The sequence below is a fragment of the Narcine bancroftii genome, chromosome 14 (assembly GCF_036971445.1).
Source record: "Narcine bancroftii isolate sNarBan1 chromosome 14, sNarBan1.hap1, whole genome shotgun sequence".
Classification (NCBI taxonomy): domain Eukaryota; kingdom Metazoa; phylum Chordata; class Chondrichthyes; order Torpediniformes; family Narcinidae; genus Narcine; species Narcine bancroftii.
This window is the reverse complement of record NC_091482.1, coordinates 68786712-68810961: the sequence shown is the minus strand read 5'-3', so window position 1 is coordinate 68810961 and position 24250 is coordinate 68786712. Positions and strand designations below refer to the sequence as shown.

The following is a 24250-nucleotide window of genomic DNA, read 5'->3' as shown; positions in this document are numbered from 1 at the left end:
AAACTCCTCACAAAGTATAGCCACTGGCGAGCCTTCTTCGTGGTTTTCTCAATATCTGTTCAGGACAGATCCTCGGAGATGATGACACCCAGGAATTCGAAGTTCTTGACCCACCCCCCCCCCCCCTCTACTATTGACCCCTTGATGAGGACCAGGTTGTTCTGATTTCCGACTGAAGTCCACGATAATCTTGGTTTTGCCCATATTGAGTGCAAGGCTGTTGTTGTGACACTCAACTTGCTGATCTATCTCCTTCCTGTACCAACTGTGATTCTGCTGACAGCTGTGGTGTCATTTGTCGATATGAATGTAAAATTTTTTTTTCCCTCTTCAACTTACTTTCAAGTTATTTGATGGTGGCACTCCATTGCTGTGTATTTTTTATTCCGCTAATAAGGAGGTAGAACAGAACCAAAATTGTTTTGCTGCTTCATTTGTAAGTCAGAATGACTAACACTGTGGCATATCTTGGGATTGGTACAAATGAATTATTACTGTAGAATTAGATGTTTTAACTTCTAGTTTTGGACTTCAACCAGATGAACTAGCATTTCATCTTATTATTCAAATCCTTCATTTTAATGTTATTGGAAGTGTAGCTTATTGATGGTGCCTTATACGGCAGTACTTGAACTTTAAAAATAAAAACCAGGGGTTATCTTAGACATCAAGTATAAAATCCGAACCTTAGCAGTGAAGTCTCAGTGCTTCCCCGTGGGGACCATCCCCGCAGACCGACTGCCGTCAGCTCTGTTCAGGCTTTAAACGGCCTGTTAAAGGAGCCGATGATGGTTTATTTTAAAATAAATGAATGAAATTTAAATATTTACTGGGTAATTTCTTTTTAAAATGTTGTGACAGCATCACTCCACTCATCAGTGGGATGGTTGGTTAAGGACTATTGGAGCATGAAGACATGGGTAGTCTTATACAGCGAGTGTAGCTCAAAACATAGTAGCTGGAAATTTGGGGTGGTGGGGGACGGTTGTCTTATACATGAACCAACTTGTACACTACGTGAGTGATGTTTAAGGCATTTTATGAAATGACCTAATCACCGAACACTTTTTTTCTTGTTAAGGTTGCCTTCAATACTGTCAGTGAGCTGAGATGGATCAGAAGATTCTGAAAATGGCTGCAGCTGAGGATGCAGAAGGATTGCAGCAATGTCTTCATCACATGAAAGAACAGGAGGTAAAATCAGCTGCAGTATTTAATCAGCACTCGTATTGAAATTAATGTTTCCTTTATCAGTGGTTCTCAACCTTTCTCTTTCCACTCACATACCCCTTTAAGTGTCCCCTATGCCATTGGTGCTCTGTGATTAGTAAGGGATTGCTTAAGGTGGGATGTGGGTGGAAAGAAAAAGATCGCTGTTTTAATCGTACCTCATTGACTCGTTATGTGCACGGTTTCAGAACGCCAAAGGAAATGGGCCAATGACCATTTTTCTCAAGCAAAATATTTCAGGAACAATTGGGTCTAGAGCAGTGATTCTCAACCTTCCCTTCACACTCACATCTCACCTTAAGCAATCCCTTACTAATCACAGAGCACCGATGGCCTAGGGATGACTTAAAGTATGTGAGTGGAAAGAGAAAGATTGAGAACCACTGTGGTTCAAATTACATGTCTTCTTCTTTCTTTGGCTTGGCTTCGCGGACGAAGATTTATGGAGGGGTATGTCCACGTCTGCTGCAGGTTCGTTGGTGACTGACAAGTCCGATGCGGGACAGGCAGGCACGGTTGCAAGGGAAAATTGGTGGGTTGGGTGTTGGGTTTTTCCTCCTTTGTCTTTTGTCAGTGAGGTGGGCTCTGCGGTCTTCTTCAAAGGAGGTTGCTGCCCGCCAAACTGTGAGGCGCCAAGATGAACGGTTGGAGGTGATATCAGCTCACTGGCGGTGATCAATGTGGCAGGCACCAAGAGATTTCTTTAGGCAGTCCTTGTACCTCTTCTTTGGTGCACCTCTGACACGATGGCCAGTGGAGAGCTCGCCATATAACACGATCTTGGGAAGGCGATGGTCCTCCATTTTGGAGACGTGACCCACCCAGCGCAGTTGGGTCTTCAGCATGTATAAAAATTACATGTATGCTGCATTCAAATACACATTTCAAAGGTATACATTTTGTGCCTTGTTTTCTCCAAAACCAGTTTTATTTGACCAAATAGTTTATAGGAATGATGTGACTTGTAAGATTAAGCCTCTGAAATGTATTCCTTATATCTCTTCAATCTAAAATTTTATTTTGAATTTAATTACTCATTTCTTTCAGGTTTGCTCTCTAATAACAAGTCATGCGTTGAAAGGGAAAGAAATTGGAATACTTGTCAGAGCTATTTTTAAAGGTTGGTTCTTCTTAAGCTTGTCAGAGATCTTTCTGTTCTTGCAAACTCAACTCTTAGTATATTACACTGACTCAGGGCACCCTAACCTCATTGATTAACCTCCTGTATGGGATCTTATTAAATGCCCTCTTAGAGCCTAAATAAATATACCACTTCCTTTTGCTCCAAGTCACATCTTCAAGAAAACTCCAGAGACACAAAAGATTGCAGATGCAGGGATCTAGACCAAATCCTGAAGCAGGGCTTTTCATTTTTTATAGGTTTTTAGACATGCAGCACGGTAACAGGCCTTTTCGACCCACAAATCCGTGTCACTCAATTTACACCAATTAACTTATACTCTGGTACGTTTTGAACAGTGGGAGGAAACCTGAGCCCCCGGGGTAAACGCTTGCAGACACTGGGAGAACGTAAAAACTCCTTTCAGATAGCGTGGGATTCGAACCCCTGTCCTGATCACTGGTGCTATAAAGGCATTGCTTCCCCGTTTTGTCCCAGAATATCAGCTGTTCATTTTATTTTTCATGAGCAACGAATTGATGTGAAGTAATCAAGTAATCATGGTTTGTTTTTTTTTGATATTCCGTGCTATCTATACGGATTTTGTATGTACTCCCTTTGTCTGTGTGGGTTTTCTCTGGAGGCTCCGGTTTCCTCTCGCCATTCAAAACGTACTGGGGGTGTAAATTGGGCGGCATGGACTCGAGGGCTGAAGTGACCTGTTACCGTGCTGTATGTCTAAATTTTAAAAAAATTAAATGAAAAAGTTGCCCCTCAAAGATCCCTTTTAAATCTTTCCCTTTGACCTTAAATGTATTCCCTCTAGCTTTAGCTTCCTCTTCCAGGGGGAAAAAATAGACAGCTTCCATTCACCTAATCTATGCCCATCAAAAATACTTGGAATTTATCTGCAGGCGTGTTGAATTGTGGCTTTTAGATAAATATATGTTGGAGAATAATTTTGGGCTAGTAAATGGAACCATACACTCGTTATTGCAGAGAACTGGCATAGACACGTGCTCTAGTCATTCTATGATACCATGTAATAAAAGGAAAATAAATTTGATCTCATTCAATTCTGAGCACATGGTCCTTGACTTGTAATTAATTCACTGATTTTTTTCATAATACGTCTTTGTACCTTCTGCTTTTTTAGGGTCCCCGTGCTCTAAAAATGAAGGAGTTTGTCGGAGGCTTTTTGTTTACAAGCACTGCATGCAGCTGGTTGAATCAGGAGATCTTCAATCAGATATAGCAACAGATTTGATTGGTTTACTGATGCTTGAGGTAAGAAATGTGTCCAGCATTTATTAGACAGACTCTAAATATACAATGCAGTCAAAACAATGGAAAAGTGGCCCATATGCTGAGGAAGAGATAGTATTTTGTGCCCTAGTGAAATTATATAACCCTTGTCGAAATTCTGCTTCCATAGGTATTTAACTTTTTACTGATTTGATTAGACTGTAAAAATTCGTTCCTTCATATCCCACACAAAAAGCTCATTTGTTTTTCACTGTGAATAATTTGTGGTCGAACAAAAGGCTCTAATGAAGGGACTTAATTTGCCTCCTAACTTGAAGAAAACAGGTTCTGATATGGTAGATTTGGAAAGTAATTTTCATCACTGGGGAGAGATTTCCAAAGGAAGGAGAAAGTAAGCTAAGAACAGAAGATGGATGGTATTTTGGTAAGCAATGTATTGTGGTTTGGGATTAATTCATTTGGAAGTCTGTTGAACCTGGGATGATAAATTGATCCATGAGTTAATTAGACATGCTTCCAGTGAAAGAACCAATGCGGGAAGAATATTGGTAGGTTTGAGATATCTGCAGTCTTGTAGATAGAAAGTCCTTTTAGTATCTCCTAAAAATGTAGTTTTAAGGTTTTTTTAAAAATATTTGCTTCTAATTAAGTAAATCAACCACAAAACCAGTTATATGTTCATTTTGTGAAGGAACATGGAAGCTCACAAGCGAGGAAATAGGTCATAAAGAAATTTGGAAAAGAACACAACTTTTTAAAATTGGAGCCACAATGGAGATCAAAATAGTTGATTGGTCAATAGAGAGGTCATGGGCAGCAGAAGTTTAGGTGAATCAAGGTTTTGTAAGGTGATCAGTGATAATTGGGCGAGTGATTGTTGGCTGCGCTCTGAATTGGAAAATAAATGCCTGTGAAGTGACAAGATTTAGTTTAATGTGCAACTGCTTAGGCTTTGAATGTAAAATAATTTTGTACAGTTTTATTCATCCACTTTTTATGTAAGCTTTACTTGAGGAAGATGATTTGGTTGACAGCCATTGTTCACAATGAAATAATGGTGTCCTTTTTATTAAAGCTGCAAATCTAAAACTCGAGTATTTATCAAGTGAGAGCTGTTGACTTTCTTTGTATTCATTCATGGAATGTGACTTCTGCTAGAAAGGCCGGCATTTATTATTGTGCAATGAGCAAAAGGTCATTGGAAAAACTCAGCATCTATGGGAAGTAAAGGGTAACCAATGTTTCGGGCTTTGTCAAGGTATGAGCAAAAAGCAGACAGACGCCTGAATAAAAAGGTGGGGAGAGAAGGAAGGAAGGGACAGGGGGAGGAGTACGGGCCAACACGTAAATGGAAATGAGTGGAACAGAAAAAAAGCTGAGAAGTGAATAGTGAGTGGATAGCTCTGAATGGAGAGAGAAGGGAAGGGGTGGGAGCTGCAGAAAAGGAGTCAGAGGGAAAGAGAGAGACTCAGGAGGGGTTTAATGGAAAATGTCTGTGGTGAGTGAATGAGAGAATCATAGAGGGAGCGGTCCCTATGAAAGATGGAGAAGGGAGGGGAAAATGTGTCTGGTAGTGGGATCACGTTATCGTGACAATTATGGTGGGTGTGGAGCCTGGTGGGGACAAGGGGAATCCTAGCCTTGTGTTTAGGGGTGGAGGAGGCCAGGGCAGATGTGCAGAAAATAGAGGAGATGCAGTTAAGGGCTGAGTTGATGGCAGTAGAGGGGAAGCCACGTTTTTTAAAGAAGGTGGACATCCTAGGAGCAGGTGTAATAGAGGTAGAGGAATTGAGAGAAAGGTGTAGATTCTTTTCAGGGGACAGGGTGTGGAGTGGTGACTGTGGGAGTTGGTTTGTAGAAAATATCTGTAGAGAGTTTATCTCCTGGGATGGAGGCAGAGAGATCTAGAATGGGGAGAGCATGCCAGAAACGAACCAAGTGAATTTGAGGTTGGGATGAAAAGTTGCAGCAAAATATATTATGTTGACAAGCTCTTCATAATACAGGAAGCAGCACCAATGTAGTTGTTGATGGATTTATTATCCCTTGACAGTTTTGTAGAATATTTACAGGTCCACGCTTTCAATGAAAGATATTAGTTAACTAAATGGAAATGTGCTTCACTATTGGTGATACAGGTACATAATCTTTTATCCAAAATTCTAAATAGTGAAACCCCTCTGCACTCTGCCATCTGCACTCCAAACATGACCCAACATGAGCTATCCCCGTCCAGCGCCATGTCTCAGTGCTCTTACCAGTCAGACTTGCCTCTGCTTCTCACAGACTTTGAAGGCGGTGAAAATATCAAAAAGAGCAGCAGAGTCCTCTGTGGGAAGCAGAAAAGGAAGCGTCTGTTGTTGTCAATAGCGCAGAAAATAGAGTTACTGCAGAAGCTTGATTGTGGCTTCTTACTGAAGATTATGGTGCGGGAACTGCATAAAGTAGCAGAAAGATAAATTTTTTGAGCTAGTTTTTGTTTGAAGTTTTACTGTATGTTTTACTTAAAATTAAAAAGTGCGCTACTAATTTTATGATCTATCTATCTCACTTCATTTGCCACCCCCACCCCCCAATCCAGTGCCACTGCAACTCCCACCCTTGTCCACAGTCCCTTCTAGTTGGAATGAGTCTTTGTGCAAATCTGAAGTCAGCACAATGACTTAACGTACTTTTATCTGAAAAGAGTCTGGTCCCAAGGGTTTTGGATAAGAGATTATAAACCTGTACTAACTTTCTTTTAAACCAAGATTCATTTAATTCCCAACTGTTAAGGGATTCAGAATCCGATCTATTGTTCCAGAACCACAAGAAATAATGTACATCACTTCCTCTGTGCCTGGGACTGGTGTACCATGGTTAAGCTGGGAATTAAAAAGATGATAGAGTGTATACTTTTAATTTAGACGGATAGCATGGTAACAGGTCCTTCTAGCCCAATTGCATCCAATTGACCTACAACCCCAGTACGTTGGGAAGAGTGGGAGAAAACTAGAGGACCTGGAAGAAACCCATGCAGACACGGGGAGAAAGTACAAACTACTTGGAGACAATGCCAGATTCTAACCCTGGTCGCTGGTGCTATAATTAGTGTTTCGCTAACCACGTAATAGTGGAATCGTAAGTTGTTGCATCATGAATATTGTTCTCATCATTTGAAGTCTTGATTTTAGGCTCACCAGCTGCCTGGATCCACACTAGCTGAACTAGCAAGTCTTTATGTTGATGCCATAAAAGAAGGCAGTATTATTAATGGCAAATCACTCGATCTATTCCCTCCGATACTGACCGTTCTGGCTTCTCAAGAAAACCTAAATTATGGCGGAGGTAGGAAAAATTAGTTTACTGCAAGAAATGAGGCATGTATTGTGTTTCGTTCCATAATCTTGCTTAAAATGTTCTTGTCATTTGAGAAATCTATGTTTTAAATTATTTTAGCTGTTTGCCATGTATAACATTACATAGTTTTATTCTGCTTATGTTTTGCCAGGTCAGTTATGTGGCGAAGAATACAAGAAGCAATTGTTGAACACTTTATGCTCCAGTAGGCAAGTAGAAGCTTGTCTGACTATACCAAAGTACCGTATTGTTACATGGAACTGTGTCGGAATTAAATAAAGTAAAACCCCAAGTATCGAACACCTCTGGGGGGTTGGCCGACGTCGGATAAGTGAATTATCTGGTTGTTTAAGATTGCATGCTGCGTGATTGGCGAGGAACGCCACTTTTAAACTTCTTACTTTTTACTTAAATTTTTTTTTGTAATTATTTCTGCTGGTTGCTTGAACGGGTTTTACAGAGGAGCAAAATCTCATGAACTAGAACATTTCTTATCTGAAACCTTAAGCTTCTGTATTTTGTTGAACCTAACATCATGTGCAATACTCTTGCAAAAATGTCACCAATTTCAGGATTAAACTGTTCCAGGACCAGGTCTATCTGCATTTTGAATGGTTGATAATAGCTTTCAAAATGTCTGTAGAGCTCTCACCGTTTTCTCCAGCATGTGCATACACAAGCTGGAAAGTGAGTTACTGTAGGAAAATGATTAAAGGAGTTCCCTGATAAATAGTTAAACAGGAAAGTCAGCTTCAGGATGGGCATCCCTCAAAAAGACTTTGCAGTGGAGCAGTTGAATGGAGCTAAATAATCCTGTAGACATTTCCACTATCAGCCTAATGCCGGTAGAACTGGCCACAGGATTATTTAGCTCCATTCAACTGTGCCACTGCAAAGTCTTTTTGAGGGATGCCCATCCTGAAGCCTGGAAATGGATCCCAATCATTCTACTCCCTCCTCCAGCCTCTATTTTATTGGGTATGCAAGAGCTATAAATTGTGTTTAGATGGTTTTTGGAATTATTTTTTGATAAATTAATGAAGTGGCTACATTCTTGATTTTTTTTTTAATATATGATGTATTTTGAATATTTTTCAGATGGGATCCAAAGTGTGTGATTCACCTCACATCCATGTTTAGGTAAACTATATATGGTTCGATCAGTTTAATCACTATTATTTTTTGGGGGAAATAACTTCTTCATTGAATGAATTTCATTACACTGTGAGTAAGTGCTTGTTCTTGTTCACTCTCATTTCTAAAGGGATGTCCAAGTCAGTACAGAAGAGCTTCAGTTCGTTGTGATAAAAGTGCTGAAGATGTTCCCCAAGGTAGACTTGCAGGAGCTTCCTCCGCTGGTATACCAGTTACTACTCCTCTCTGCTAAGGTAGGATAGTAGAAAAGGTGTTGTTGGTTTTTGGCAGTTGATAATTTGATGGAGGATATTGGTCCTTCATAATGATTGTTGAGATTAATTAATAATTACAGGCTTGTCATATTTTGCTGAGAAAGAATACGTAATAATCGTGGTATTGCAGTTGGAGATGGTGCGAGAATAACCACCTGAGTCACAGTGTGGACAGGACAAATGAAATGATCGTGGACTTCAGGAGGACAACCACCTTCCACTACACATCAACTCTGTATTGGAGAAAGTGGATAACACCAAGTTTCTTGGAGATCACTTAACTAGTGACCTATCATGGACACTCAACATCCCCTCACTGGTCAGGGAGGTGCAACGGCGACTAAATTCTGAGAAGACTGAAGTGGGCAAGGCTACCGGCCACCATAATGTCAACCTTCAACAGGAGCTCTATTGAGTGCATCACAGTGTGGTACGGTTGCTGAAGAGAAATGGATTGGAGATCAATTCACAGGACCATAAGAGTGACAGAGAGAATCACTGGAGTCTTCGTACCCCCTGGACCATTGATGTGATCTACCGGGGTCCTTGTCTGAAGAGGGTGCACAAAATCATTGAGGACCCTTCCACCCCACACACAACATTTTCAGCTGCTCTTGTTGGGAAAGGAATACAGGAGGATCAGAGCCAGTACCACCAGGCTGAGGAGCAGCTTCTTCCCACAGGCAGTGAGAATGCTGAAAAACCAAAGGAACTACTCGAACTAACCATCCAAGACTCATATTAGCAACACAATATTTATTTATTTGCATATATGAATACTTGTCCTGTATATCAGTTGTATTTCTTTGTGTGTGTATTGTCTCATTTTGTGTTCTTGTGTTCTGCACCGAGGACCGGAGAACGCTGTTTCGGCAGGTTGACAATAAACTTAATGATATTTGGTAATTGTTCTTCTTGTTCAACAGGGTTGTAAGAAAACTCTTTTAGAAGGGATCATAACATTTTTCCATCAGCAAGATCAATTACAAAAAGAAGAACAGATGGCAACTGAGTGAGTTTGAACTATTTTTCACTTGAATGTCCATGATTTAAATTTTACATTTAGACACGCAGCACAATAATTGACCCTTTCGGCCCACGAGCCCTTATTCAATTGACTTACAACCCCTGGTACATTTTGAGTGGTGGGAGGAAACCCATGCAGACATAGGGAGAATGTACAAACTCCAGACAGACTGCTCGGGATTTGAACCCTGGTCCCGTTCGCTGGTGCTGCAACACCGTTGCGCTAACTCAGCCGCCTGTGTTTTTCCTGTGTTAATCCAAACAGTGAAGGTTGTACGAATCTCAGCATAATGCTCTTTAACCCAGTGAATTATTCAATGGTGATAAAGCGTAGATGCTTCTTATTTTTTCAGTACATTCAACATGTCCCCTCTCTGTTTCTGGTAATATCTCAGGAATGTTGCAGAAGCGTTGGTTTTCCTGCTCCCTGAATTGCTTCTTATTTCCTTTCATGTGCTGAATTGTGCTTTGATTTTTGTTTTTATAGTTCCGTGGAGTTAGAGGCTGTCACTGTGCCAAAAGACCAGCTCCGTCACATAGAAGGGACCATCATTCTTCATGTTGTATTTGCTATCAAATTAGACCATGACCTTGGTCGTGAACTCCTCAAATATCTGAAGGTATAATAGAGGACTGTTTCTGTTAACTGTTTTTGTTTTACTGTAACTAAGATACCTTGAAGGGCAGCGATACAAGGCACCAAAGAGCTCGTTTAAAAAAAAAAGGGGGATGAAGCAAGTGAAGTAATGCTGGAATTGGGATAAGATGTCAAGCGGGAGAGGAGATCAGTGCATTAAAAAAATAGTCGAGGAGTCACGTGATGGAGTAGTGGCCGGACGGTGAACTCCAGCCCTCTCCAGAAAAGTCGGGAAAAACAAGAGAAAACACAAAGGCACAGAAATAAAAGTTACAGAAAAGTGAGTATAAAGGTGGAAAGAAGATGGCGACAAAAAAAGAAAAGTCGAAAGCAATGGTAAGAAGAGAGGAAGAGAAGACAAAGGAGGAAAAAGGTGAAGGCCTTACCTGTCCGAAGAGGCCCGCTGCGGAGAGAGAAACCCGCTCCCTCAGGTCGGTAAATAATGGACTACAAAAATGGCTCGCAGAGCCGAGTAAAAGTGCGCAACCGCGCATGCGCGAAACTTCGCGCATGCGCGATGCGAATGAAAAAAAACACACCGACGGGAGGGGGGACCAGCTGGGGAGTCGATCTCCACAGCCGGCAACGACAGCTGCAGAACACCTGCTGCAAGAAAAGACCACAGAAGACAATAGAAAGAAGAGGAGGAAAGGGCAACAAAGAAACAACAGATGGTCAACCCAGAGGAAGAAGAAGAGGAAGAGTATGGTGAAATAGAAGAAGAAAAGATAGGCAAGGTAAAGGATATACTTGCTCTTATTAAAGGATACATGGAGTCATTTAAAGAATGGCAAACACAGGAATTTAAGGATTTAAGAAAAAGAATAAACAACACAGAAGAGAAAATAAATAAAATGGAGATGACCTTAACAGAAATGGGAAAGAAAATGGACAAGATGGAAGAGTGGGCAGTAGCAGCAGAAATGGAGGTAGAAGACTTAAAAAAGAAATTGGAGAAATCTAATAAAAAAACTAAAGAGACACAAGAACTACTAGCTCAAAAAATAGATACAATGGAAAACCATAACAGAAGAAATAACATAAAGATAGTGGGCCTTAAGGAAGATGAAGAAGGCAAGAATATGAGGGAGTTTATAAAAGAGTGGATCCCTAAGACCCTAGGATGTCCAGAACTACAGCAAGAATTGGAAATAGAAAGGGCACATAGAGTATTGGCCTCTAAACCACAACCACAACAAAAACCAAGATCTATTGTAGTAAAATTCCTAAGATATACTACAAGAGAAAAGGTACTGGAGAAGACAATGGAAAAAGTAAGAGAGGGCAACAAACCACTGGAGTATAAAGGGCAAAAAATCTTCATTTATCTAGATATAAGTTTTGAACTCCTAAAGAAGAGAAAAGAGTTCAATACAGCAAAGGCGATTTTATGGAAGAAAGGGTATAAATTTATACTAAAGCATCCAGCGGTATTGAAAATATTTATTCCAGGACAACAAAACAGACTATTCTCGGATCCAGAAGAAGCACGAAAATTTGCAGAACAATTACAAAAATAGACTGAGGGAGGAAGACGGGTAATGAGAGTTAAAATGATCACGATTGATATGTATGTGGGTAAAGACAAAAATAGACTGAGGGATGAAGACGGGTAATGAGAGTAAAAATGATCACGATTGATATGTATGCGGGTAAAGCGGTATAAGAGTGAATAGAGAGAATGAGCATACATGAATGTATCTGTACTTAGAGGAAAATATAGATAGTATAGACAAGAATTAATAAGGGAAGGTAATGGAATAGAGAGAATAAGGAGGGAATTAAAAGAGTGACCTTTGTGACATATGAAAAGTGAAATCTTTTCTGGGGGAGGCGGGGTGGGGGGAAATAGCGGTCACTGCAAAATCAGTTGACGCTTGCGAGTGGATTCGCATATCCAAATGGAGAGGGGAGATGTGGTTGTCCGACAAGGGATAAAGGACAACTCAGGAGGTGAAGGGGAGATTGGGGATAAATAAGATAGAAATAGGAGAATAAGGAAAATGTTGGATGTTGTAGGAATGTTGTCTTATAAAGAGTTGAAAATAAGAAAACAGAAATGGAAAAGGAGGAAAGGTAATGATGGAAAAACGGAAAGAGAAGATAAACAAAATATAAAAGGGCTACGCTGAACTATATGTCTTTAAATATTAATGGAATACATAACCAAATTAAAAGGAAGAAACTACCAAATTTAAATGAATAAATGTATTCCATTAGAAAAAATAACATATTGGTTAAGAAATAATATTGAAATATTCGAACAAGCCTTACATTAAATACAATAGCGAAAACCTACCGGGGACAAACATTACCTAAGTTGATGGAAGGAGAAGGAAAGAAAAGAATGGACTCAGTAGAATTTCTGGTGTAATTTTGTTGAATGACAACATTGTCTGACTGGCTTAATGCAACCTAGATTGTATACCTAAAATGGATGAGGGGGGGGGTGGGGGGGTGGTTTGGGAGGAAAGGGCGGGGGGAGAAAAAGTCACTGTATATGTGTGAAAAAGAAATAGTGTATATCATGGCTAATGTGATTTATGGTGTGAAAAATAAAAAAATTTAAAGAAAAAATAAAAAAAAAATTGTCGTTTTAAGGCCCTGGCAGAAACTGAAGTTGTCCAGTAAGTTGGCTGAGAAATTCTATTCTGCAGTACAGCACTTGATTGAATTTCATCAAAATCTGATTACATCAGCATACCTCTGGAAATATGTGACAGGTCCTTTGTGATAAGGCAAGTGTAGTTAAGTAGTGATATCAAATAGCATGCAACACCCAGCTGAAGATCACATGTAGAGTTCTGCTCCGAGAAGCATCCATAGAGCAAAGCCACTCCTGGTTATACTTGGATCATGGAAGAGGGACTTGAGCCATTTGTTATTTAAATGTTTTCTTTTGTGCTCATTTCTTCCCTCTGCTACTCATGTCCTGTGTGGATGGGTTTGCTAACTGCCTATTTGTCTGATGTTTTTGATTCTCCTCTGACCAACCTCTCTGTGATCCTGGTGTCTGAAAGAATTTTGGAGATGGTTGGGACCTTCCTTGGAGACTTGTGTCTTTCCTTGAAGCATTCCAAACCAACTAATAGATTAAAATTGAAGTGTAAGTTATTCATTGATAAAGTTTCTGTTGCACCAGCAGTTGCATTTTTTGTGAATGAGAGGTGGTATGTCCTATCGGAGGTTCATATGTTCACATCAACGCTATGTGCTTTAGGCACTGGGCAGTTAAATTTTACATACAGCACGGTAACAGATCATTTTGGCCCGTGAGTCCGTGCCGCCTAATTTACATCCAATTAACCTACATCCTTGGTACATCTTGAATAATGGGAGGAAACCTGAGCCTCCAGGGAAAGCCCACGCAGACATGGGGAGAATGTAAAAACACCTTACAGATACCATGGGATTCAAACCCAGGTCCCGAAGGCATGGTGCCATCGATATCTGAAACGTCCATATCTGCATCTAATCATTATTGGTCTCTGAAACCTCAGTTGTGTTATTTTTCGAACACTGTTGGGTCTCTGAAGCTGCATCCCAACTTGCTGGCTGCACTCCCATTGATCTTAATTTTTCTAGCATCTTGGTTCTTAATGCTATAATCTTCTTCAGCTTGTACTTTTATTTTAATATGACATTTTCTTTTATTTGTCTTCTAAAGTTCAATTCAGAAATTTTACTTTGGCTATAAAAAATTCTGAAATGTGTGAGAGTCCTTCCTTCAAAATTCTCCTTATAATTTTTATCACCTCCCATGTATTTGCTCACTTTCCTTTCTCTCCCACCCATGTGACTCATTAACAGCTCACTTGTACCTTCAACCAACCAGTATGATAACCTACAATAATGTTCTTGGATGTTAAACACAGTGTTTAAATGCTGTTTATCAAAGGTTGGGAGTGGCACATTGTTAATATTTGATATTTTGCAATGGGGTCAGAGATGTGCCACCTTGATCTATTTCCAGTCTACGCCATCAGTAGCAAAGGTTGTTTTCCCCAGACGGTTAATGGAATTAGAATGGGCGATCAAAGTCACATCATTTGCTTGATGTGACTGTCCTCATTCCGTGCAAGTCAAAGTTATAGCTATGGAAACTGGCAGAGGTCCAAGTTTTGGCTGGCACTGCAGGATATGTGAGATGGCCCTCCTTTCAGTTATCTTTGGAGGGGGTGTTGTGATGAAACTATGTGAGTTCCTACTTTTGGTGTCAACTACAAATTGCTCTCGCTTTTATGTGTCCCATCTCTGATTCTTGGCTTTCTTTATTAAAATGGAGCTGGGATTTATGACTGCTATCCATTGTAAGCCTATAGATTCCCACATTGATCTGACTGCACCTCCACTCATCCTGTACCAGAAGAATATCATTCTTACACTTTTTTTGTGCCTCTGTTGCATTTTTTCTGATGGCAGCACCTACCTTATGAGCAGTTCTGAAATGCCAACGTGTTTGCTTGCCATGATTTTCCCCTCCACAATAGTTTACAGGGCTCTGACATGGATCTAATCCATTTCTTTTCCAGCCTGCCATTCCTCCTTCACCTCACTCCCTCACCTCTGTATCCATCCTGCGTGCTGAACAGATGATACCCAATGACAGCTTCTGCTCTTTCCAGCATCTGCAGCTTTTTTTTCAATATTTTACATCAGTGCTGTAAAAAACCACCAGGGGTCACAGATTAAGGATAAGGGGGAAGTTTTTTTAGGACTGAGATGAGTTCTTCTCTCAGAGGGTGGTGGATCTGAGGAATTCTTTGCCACAGGAAGTAGATGAGGTCGGTTCCTCGTCAATATTTAAGAGTAGGTTAGATTTGGCCCTTGTGGCTAAGGGGATCAAGGGATATGGGAAGAAGGCAGGAACCGGGTACGGATCAGCCATGATCATATTGAATCGCGGTGTCGACTCCTGAACCTATGTTTCTATGGTGTTTTATAATAGTCACTCAGGAGCCACCAAGTGCCCTGCCTCATGGCCTTAGAGCTAACTAATCAAGCGAACAAAATTGTAGGGGAAAAGGAACAATTTTTTTTCCATTCTATTGTGTATTTTGAATGTAAATGATATTGGTCTGACTAATAATATGCCTTTTATTTTTGTCATCTGTCAGACTGGACAGCAAGGAGACACTAGTCGGGTTCTCTGCTCTTTTAACATTGCTCTCTTGCTCTCAATGGCAAGAATACATCGATTTGAGGGTCAGGTACATTTATTTTTTACATCTTTTTATTGTTTAATTTAGAATCCACAAATAGTCTTGTGAGGGTAACCTGAAAAGTTACTGTTTACACTGTATCATCATGTAATTGTTCATTAGATTTGTCCAGCATTTTGGTGCAGCATGTTCGAACTTTAATCATGTAAAATGGAGCTCTGGAAGTTTGTGTATTTCCGTATATGTGACATGCATTGACTTGAAATCCATGGGATAAGTTGCGGTATTATCAGTTGGCAAGTGAAATTGTATTAAAAGCAAAGGTCTCAAATTCTGAAACAGAGTGTTGAGGCTGGCTTAAGGTTAGTTGGAGTTGACTGCATGGAATCCAAGCCAGTTGCCGTTGGTGGGTTCAGGTTTTATCTTCTCATTCCCAAGAAGAGCATCCTGCAGTTGGCTCTCTCTTCTTTACCAATATTCCTTTTCAAAACATTTTTATTAATTTGATAGAGAGAAATTTTACATGTATATATTGTTTACATATCAATCAATTAATTAATTATATGGCTTTTATATAATACAGAATATGAGTCCACATGTTATATTCTCGAAAAGTGAAATAACATGAGAATTTCACCTCGTATTTTAATGCTGAGATATCTTTGGCTTGGCTTCGCGGACGAAGATTTATGGAGGGGGTAAAAGTCCACGTCAGCTGCAGGCTCGTTTGTGGCTGACAAGTCCGATGCGGGACAGGCAGGCACGGTTGCAGCGGCTGCAGGGGAAAATTGGTGGGTTGGGGTTGGGTGTTGGGTTTTTCCTCCTTTGCCTTTTGTCAGAGAGGTGGAGATATACATTGTGAACAAATAGACCAATCCCTTCTAGTTATATAAAAAACAAAAATAAGAGCAAAAGATAAAAACCCCATACTAATCTAACCCCCCTCCCCCCCGACTAAACACAGTCACCAGCAAAAAATTATAAAGAATTGAGTATCAGCTTTCGGACAGAAAACCCCACAGAGCAATCAAGTTATGATCATCACCTTATCTTGTCACATTCAACCCTGATCTCTTTAACATTAGATCTAATTTTCTCCAAACTGAAGCAAGACATAACACCCTGTACCCGTGCATATGAGCTACTGTCTTTCCATCTTTTCCAAATTGATCGTTTGGCCATTGACGAAGTAAAAGCTACTATTCTTTTTTGAGTTGAATTCAAGGAAATCCTCTCTTTTAGAAAATAACCAAACAAAGCAACCATTCTAATTTAATCCTAAGAATCCATGTTAGATTTTTAAAGAATTGTTCGTTTAGATTTTTCCAGTCATTACTGATCTATTCCTTCATTTTAAAGTGGAGCAGACTTGACGGGCCAAGTGGCCTACTTCTGCTCCTATATCTTGTGCTAATTTTATATGTATCCTAAGCATTGTTGCCACCCCATTTTAATGTTCACCTAGATTATCTTTAAACCCTAAACACCTCCATTCTCCGTTATCTGTTATCCTATGCACGATCCTTGTCCCAGCTTCTGCTGCCTTGCACTCAAGTAATAATCTCTCTGAGTTGCAGACAATTCTAAAGGGAGTGGTGCTTTGTGTTTTATCTGTAGTAGAATATTCCCTGTGTTGGAAACATCAGATGAGGGAATTCCAGCTCTTAATCCTTATTGCTCAAACTGAGCAGGTTTTCCCGGATGAAAAGAGAAATGAATTTTTATTTAGATTAAACTTTGCACGAGTGGTATGATTGACGTAGTGGTGAACACAACGCTGTTACAGCGCCAGCGACCATGGTTCTAATCCAGCACTGTCTGTAAGGAGTTTGCATGTCCTTCCATGTCTGTGAGGGTTTCCTCCGGATGCTCCCACTGTTCAAAACAGACCGGGGTTGTAGGTCAATTGGATGTACTTGGGCAGCACAGGCTCACGCTCTGAAAGGGCCTGTAGTAACCGTGCTTTATGTTGAAATTTAATGCAGAATTAATATTTTGAAATTTAACATATTGGAAGCCATGAATGAGACTGCTTGTTAATCCATTCTTCAGCCGACAGATCTTGCATCTCTTGGAAGGTGGCACTTTTCATTGAAGCTTTTGGCTAGCTTTTGCATTTCTAAACATGGGCTCAGCTCATGTTAAGGGCTGTTACAATTCTTAAACTATCGGTAATTTCAAGCCTGGGTTTACATTTTTGGCTGTTGAGTGGAGCGGTTGTGGTTGCCTTTTGTGCCACTGTTGCGACTAATCCGTTTCTACAAACTGCTTAACTAGTTTGTCAGATGCTTATTGCAAAACTAAACTAAAATTGTCTTGCAGAAGCAATTATTTTTATTTGTATTTAATCCTGTTTTCCTCAAGATTTTATATCCTCCTGGGACTATGTTTAAATAGCAAGTTGGCAGTGGAATTTTTAATACATCCCGAAGGAGGTTGACGATAAATAAAATAAATGTTGCCCACAATTAATAAAGCATGAATATTGTCATTGACCTGTGCTGTAATACAAATGGGATGCTGGTCTGCTTTGTTGATGTATTGGACAAAAAACAAATTTATTCAAATGTTTGAGGTGAATCTGTTGTTTCCAGAGAATGAGTTAGTCAACTGACTTTGCAGTTAGGAATGCACTTGGAATATCAGATTGGCTTCAAATCCAGTCACCTTTATTTATCATACATTCTTTTCTTTGGCTTGGCTTCGCGGACGAAGATTTATGGAGGGGGTAAAAGTCCACGTCAGCTGCAGGCTTGATTGTGGCTGACAAGTCCGATGCGGGACAGGCAGACACGGTTGCAGCGGTTGCAGGGGAAAATTGGTGGGTTGGGGTTGGGTGTTGGGGTTTTCCTCCTTTGTCTTTTGTCAGTGAGGTGGGCTCTGCGGTCTTCTTCAAAGGAGGTTGCTGCCCGCCGAACTGTGAGGCGCCAAGATGCACGGTTTGAGGCGAGATCAGCTCACTGGCGGTGGTCAATGGGGCAGGCACCAAGAGATTTCTTTAGGCAGTCCTTGTACCTCTTCTTTGGTGCACCTCTGTCACGGTGGCCAGTGGAGAGCTCGCCATATAACACGATCTTGGGAAGGCGATGGTCCTCCATTCTGGAGACATGACCCACCCAGCGCATACCATAACAGCTAATGCAGTGCACATTCAGGATGACATCACATTTCTCCAGGATCATGGAGTAAATTTACATAAATAGGAGTTAAATATTAAAACACAATACAGTAAAATCCATGATATACCTGTGCATGTGTGTTTTAGGAATTGAGGAGCCTGATGGCTTGGGGGAAAAATACTGTTGCCCAATCTGGTCGTGTGGGCCCAAATGCTATGGTACCTCCTTCCAGATGACAGAAGGGAGAACAGCTTACAAGAGGGGTGTGAAAAGTCCTCCACAATGTTATTTGCCTTCCATGTGCATCATGTGTTGTAGATCCCTGTATCTGCAAGGGTTTTCCCCAGGGACTCTAGTTTCCTCCTGTTACAGAGTTCTGTGTTGTGTATTGGCCTTTATGTTGTGTGGTTTTGTTTTGGAAAGTGACAGTTTGCCTTTAAGAACTAAGGTGAAGGTGGTCTGCTGAGAGAGTGGGAGACGGACTGGGCATGTGCAGAAGATGATCTAGAAATTTCTGGACTTGAAAGACCTGATATCAGATTAAATTTAAATTTAGACATACAGCACAGTAACAGGCCCTTTCTCCCCATGAGCTCATGTCACCCAATTACAGATTTCAGATTTACTGTCAGAGTACATCCATAACAGAATTACCTCTTCTTTATAGTGCAAAAAAACTGTACACAGCATATACATGTCAACAATAAAGAATTGTAAACAGATAACAAATGTAAACAAACTGACTGTTCAATACAGAGAGAATTTTTAAAAAATCAATGAAGTGCACAAGAGTCCTTGAATAAGTCCCTGATTGAATTTGTTGTTGAGGAGTCTGATGGTGGAGGGGGAGCAACTGTTCTTTATTGTTGACATGTATATGCTGTGTACAATTTTTTTGCACTATGAAGAAGTGGTAATTCTGTTATGGATGTACTCTGACAGTAAATCTAAAATCTGTAATTGGGTGACATGAGCTCGTGGGGAGAAAGGGCCTGTTACTGTGCTGTATGTCTAAATTTTAATTTAATCTGATATCAGGACTTGTATTTCCTTCCATTGTTGTGCATTTCCACTGTTTATGCCCACATATCTTTATGTAATTTAAAATACATGGAACCTCCGGTGATGATTATCTGCAAGTTTTTGTTTCTGAAATGTGGCTGAACACGGAGATGGATTTTTGTTGTTGATTTTGTTTTCTTAACTTTTAGGTGTTTGAGTTTCTAAAAACAGCAACTATTAAAAGTTTTAGAGATAGACTGTTTCAACAGAATTCAAAATTTCTCCAGGATTTGATCCCTGTTCAATGCAGTGTGTCTGAAATGATTCTGGATACAGTGACAAACAGGTTTGTATTGAGACAAAAATGAAATACTGTGAATACTGGAACAAAGTGTATGCAGTACTCAGCAAAACCGTACAATCTGTTTTTTTAAAAAGGAAAGAACTGTTGTCTCCATCCATTGATCTTTTTCACTGGGCTTTTGTGTAATTTTCTTCCCTGTCACCTTTCTTCATTTCATCCATTATTGTTCAGAGAAGAATTTCAAATATTTACTTCATGGCCAATTCTATTTTTTTTTAAACCTGATTTAAAATGGGAGGATTGGCATCTATTAACATACTGAAATATCTGCCTAATCAGCTTTCATTTGGGCCTTGCTGTTGAGATGTTTTGCTTTAAAAGTAAATAGTAATAGAACTACAAATATCAGACTCTTAAGGGGGTTGATTTTTTTTTAAAGAAAGGATTGATTGTTTAACCGCCTGCCATTGTTTGGTTGTATAAATTATTTTCTTCCCGTCTGAGACTTTCCATGTTTTTTTTAATAGTATGTTCGGGTGGGATCACGTTACTCAATCACTGGTACAGCTGGGATTTATATTCATGGATTCCTTTGGACCAAAGGGGGGTCCTTTTGGGAAAGTTGTGGAAAACAATGCAATGGCAGCTAAGACACCAGCGCAACAAGCCTCGAGACTGGGAGCCAAGATTCTTCTGGAAACTTTCAAGGTGAATGCGGTGTAACGTGTTCAGTGCTTAAATTATCCTATTTTGAATTCCAGTGAGTAGGGACATGTAAAATGCATTTTGTAGAGAATAATTTAGAATGAGGGGAATTTTTTTTTGTATTTCTGTTTATTGAAGTCAAGGTATTCCAGAGGACACTGAAAGATTGATTATACTTCAAATAATGAAATAGACTCTTTAAATTCGTCTCTACAACTGGATTAGACAGGAGCCTTTTATTTTGACCAGTGTTATCTAACATGTTTTAATTTAATTGTCTTGCCTTTTAATATTTACCACTTTCTATTTTGAATATCCAGTTTGCTTGATGTGCAATAAAATTATAGTCGCTTTTAAAATCAATGTATCATTCGTTTCCTTCCTGCCCACTTCCCTACTCCTACCATTTATACAGGTGCATGAGCCAATTAGAAGTGAAATCTTGGAGCAAGTTCTGAACAGAGTGGTAACAAAGACGACTTCACCCATCACTCAGTACATAGGCAAGTAGATGCATGGACAAAACTCTGAACGTGAAGCTTGGTGGGTGTAAAGCAAATTGAATTTTTTGGGAAGGTTGGTTTATTCATCCAATTAAATTTTCACTTCCGAGGTGGAAGTTGGGAACTGAGAATTTAATTTCTTCCTGTGCAAATGGGATTTTTACAGAAAGATTGTAGTTGCCCTTGTATTCCAAAACACGCAGAAATGCTGGAGGAACTCAGCTGGTCTCAAAGTGTCCTTAGGAGATAAAGATTTATTACCTTGAAGAAGCGCTCAGGCCCCAAACGTCAGTAAAATATCTCTAATTCCTATGGACGCTGTGAAACTGGCTGAACCTGCAGCATTTCTGTGTTTTTACTACAATCACAGGGTCTGCACACTTTCATGTTTCACTCTCTTGTATTCCAGTCAAGATTGCAGCTTCCAGGAATACGGTGTAAATTTGGATTTGTATCTGGGTGCTGCAGCCTAAACATATTTAATATATAATTGCAAAATCTGTCATTTTGAGATTCCTTTTATTTCTATTCAGGAGGTGACTAATCAGAGTTCTTGATTGTGCCTGTTTCTGTGTAGTTTGCTCTCCCACCACACTCTTTACAGCTTACAATGAAGTTAAATGTATGTAGAAAGAAAAATATTTTCTTTCTATTTCTCAGACTTGCTATCTGATATTGTTACCTCTGCACCTCTCATTCTCCTGGATTCTTCCTCCAAGGTTATCGAGGCATTTGACCACTTGTCCTACTTGCCTCTCAGCACAGTCCAGGGACTATTAAAGGCCGTGCAGGTAAAACATTGTCCTCGATCTCTTAACTTCTACAATAGAATAATCTATATTTGATCCCTATTCCATAATGGCTATAAAATTTCCTGTTTCACTGTATAAAACATTGATATCACTTTACAATTTTGATGCAATCTTCATTTGCTTGATGTCTTGTCATTATTTTGAATGCTATAACTAGGAATTTGAATTGATAATCCAATGAGGTACTCTGGGAATTTTGATTTACAAGATTTTTCAGGCAAGATGCCAGTCTGCCTTTACAGAGTTTTCCTTTTGCATATACTAAGATGGAGTAATTGGTTGTTTTGTGGGCAGACCAGTTAGACACCTATTCGCATCGTAGAAAAGTACAGAATTGCAGAGAAAGATCACTTTGTATGGAGCAAAGACAGTATAATATTTTGAAGTTGTTTCAGGAGTTTGTTAATGGCAAGAAATACGCTCTCCTTGAATCTGGTGGTGTGCGCTCTTCCTGATAGGAGAGTGTGAAGTGAGTGTGGCCAGGATGGTCTTAATATGTTGACTGTTTTCCCAAGGAGGTGGGAGTTGTAGATGGAGTCTGCAAAGTAGTTGGATGGTTTGTGTCATGGCCTGAGCTGTCTTCGCAAGCCTTTGCGGTTTTGGGCAGAGCAGTCATATACCACGCAGTGATGCGCCCTGATAGAATGCTTCCCATCGTGTAAATGTGGAGACATAAAGATGTGTGACAGGACAAGTCATTGGAGATGTTTACACAGAGAAGCTTAGAGCTGTCTATTATCTCCACCTCCTTACCATTGGGGAGTGAGCTCCGCCCCTCTTCCAGAAGTCTAACCAGGGAGAGTTGCTGACCTCACTGCTCTCTCTATCCCCTCTGTACTACGACTCATCATTAAATAGGAAAGGTTGCTAAACATTTTAAGAAAATTAAAATGCAATTTTGTCAAACTGCCTGTTTTCTTTATTTGGTCTTGTCATAACAGTCTACTTTTTTAAGAGATCATCATGAGGTATACTTGAAAAGTTTTAAGGTTATTGACATTACAGAATCATTTCAGGTTAAGCAAAGTTCAACAGTGCAGTCGCTGAAATGGAGTTTCAGGATTCAATTGTTTGTTGAAATCTCATCAATTTTTAACTTCATCCATGTAAATAAAGCAGGAGAAGTTTACTGTAAGTCAATTGACAGCAATGAGAGATGGGCTTTTGCTCTTTTCATAGACATAGAGTAGTATCATCCATATAACTAACTTAGGGCATCTGTACTCAATGTGCTCTGAAAATATGGTCTATTTTTAGTGTGCTATGAATTCAGTAACATGGTTTATTCACCGTGGTTAGTGCGACATATATAAGCGCCAATGACCTGGGTTTGAATCCGGCGCTGTCTGTACCGAGTTTTTTTACATTCTCCTGGTGTCTGTGGGTTTTCCCTGGATCCTCCGGTTTCCGTCCACATTCCAAAAATGTACAAGGTTTTTAGGTTAATTGTGTATATTTGGGCAGCGCGGGCTCAAGGGCTGGAAGGGCCTTTTAGGTGCTGAATCTCTAAATTAAAAATAATCTGTTTTTTTTTTAAAGCCCCTGCTGAAAATCAGTATCTCCATGAAAGATTCGTTAATCGTGGTCCTGCGGAAAGCCATGTTTTCCAGGTGAATGAATAAAATAAAACAGTGGAGTTGTAGCAAATTTTATTCTGTAAAAGAACTTCAATTCTTGGTGTCTGTTTTCTGATTATGCAGTAGAATGATTTCACCTATTGGATCGTGACATTTTAAGAGTGTTGAAAGTAAACAAGAAATTTCTTTGACAGCTTTTTAAGTGTTTGATTTTGTTGATTCCTACACTAACATAAAAATGCAGATTTCAATTCCTCCCTTCCTGTGTTAACACTTTAGTTCCGCTTCAGTCCCCACAACTATCAGAAGCCACTTTGTCCCACTTGCACACTCTCATGTGCGCTAGAATGCTGTTTAACTTTAGAAGCAGTTTGATCTGCTCCAGTTCTGCATTGACTTAATAACTATTTGTCTAAAATATGGAATTTTCAGAGGAGAAATTGAATTTTTATTCTTATTAAGGTTTGTAACCATTGTAGTGGCCTATCTGACGGCACTACCTTACACAAGTGGCAATAAGTGACACTGGAGAGAGTAGAGTCAGGAATCAGTACCTTTATTGTGCTTAACCAGAGCTTTTATAGTTCCCTCTGCGCGTTTCACATCGAGCCTTATGGGATGCGGCAGTGACGTCACTTTCCAGCCTCGGGTGTTGGGGGCCATAAAAAGCGCGGGCTCTTTTTCGCGCGCTTTTCCTATTTGCTGGTGCCTGGCTTGTAGCTGGAGGACTGGGACATCGTTGGAGGCTGCGCTCTGGTAATGGGCTCGCTAAACTGCTGTGGATGTGTGCGATTCTTTTGTTCACGTGGGGCTCCCGCTACACCCTTCCCCCCCCCCCCAGAATCGTGGCTGCCACACAGGTTCTTGGTGGTAGTTCAGACTGGGGCGTCCTCTGGGACGTCTCAGTGATGACGCGATTGGTCTTGAATGGTCATTGTGTGCTGGTTTCAGTTGTTCATTTGTGAACATACACTCTTGGCCCCCTACGTCCAATGTAAATACTACACCTTCTCGCCTAAAGGGCCCCTCATATGGGCAT

The 24250-nt window shown here is 40.1% G+C and overlaps 1 protein-coding gene across 3 annotated transcripts in view; it reads left to right on the top strand.

Moving 5' to 3' along the window:
• The window catches only part of fanci (FA complementation group I), a 101865-nt gene that overhangs the window by 4254 nt on the left and 73361 nt on the right, over positions 1-24250 (top strand). For all 3 annotated transcript variants that reach the window (XM_069911197.1, XM_069911198.1, XM_069911199.1), the window contains exons 2-16: positions 1082-1194; positions 2278-2350; positions 3507-3637; positions 6790-6943; positions 7107-7164; positions 8054-8095; positions 8220-8343; positions 9291-9376; positions 9878-10010; positions 15145-15237; positions 19520-19656; positions 20142-20322; positions 20735-20822; positions 21483-21613; positions 23174-23244. In XM_069911197.1, coding sequence (XP_069767298.1) covers positions 1111-1194; positions 2278-2350; positions 3507-3637; positions 6790-6943; positions 7107-7164; positions 8054-8095; positions 8220-8343; positions 9291-9376; positions 9878-10010; positions 15145-15237; positions 19520-19656; positions 20142-20322; positions 20735-20822; positions 21483-21613; positions 23174-23244 — 1586 coding nt within the window. In that variant the 5' untranslated portion in view covers positions 1082-1110. The remainder of the gene's footprint in view (positions 1-1081; positions 1195-2277; positions 2351-3506; positions 3638-6789; positions 6944-7106; positions 7165-8053; positions 8096-8219; positions 8344-9290; positions 9377-9877; positions 10011-15144; positions 15238-19519; positions 19657-20141; positions 20323-20734; positions 20823-21482; positions 21614-23173; positions 23245-24250) is intronic.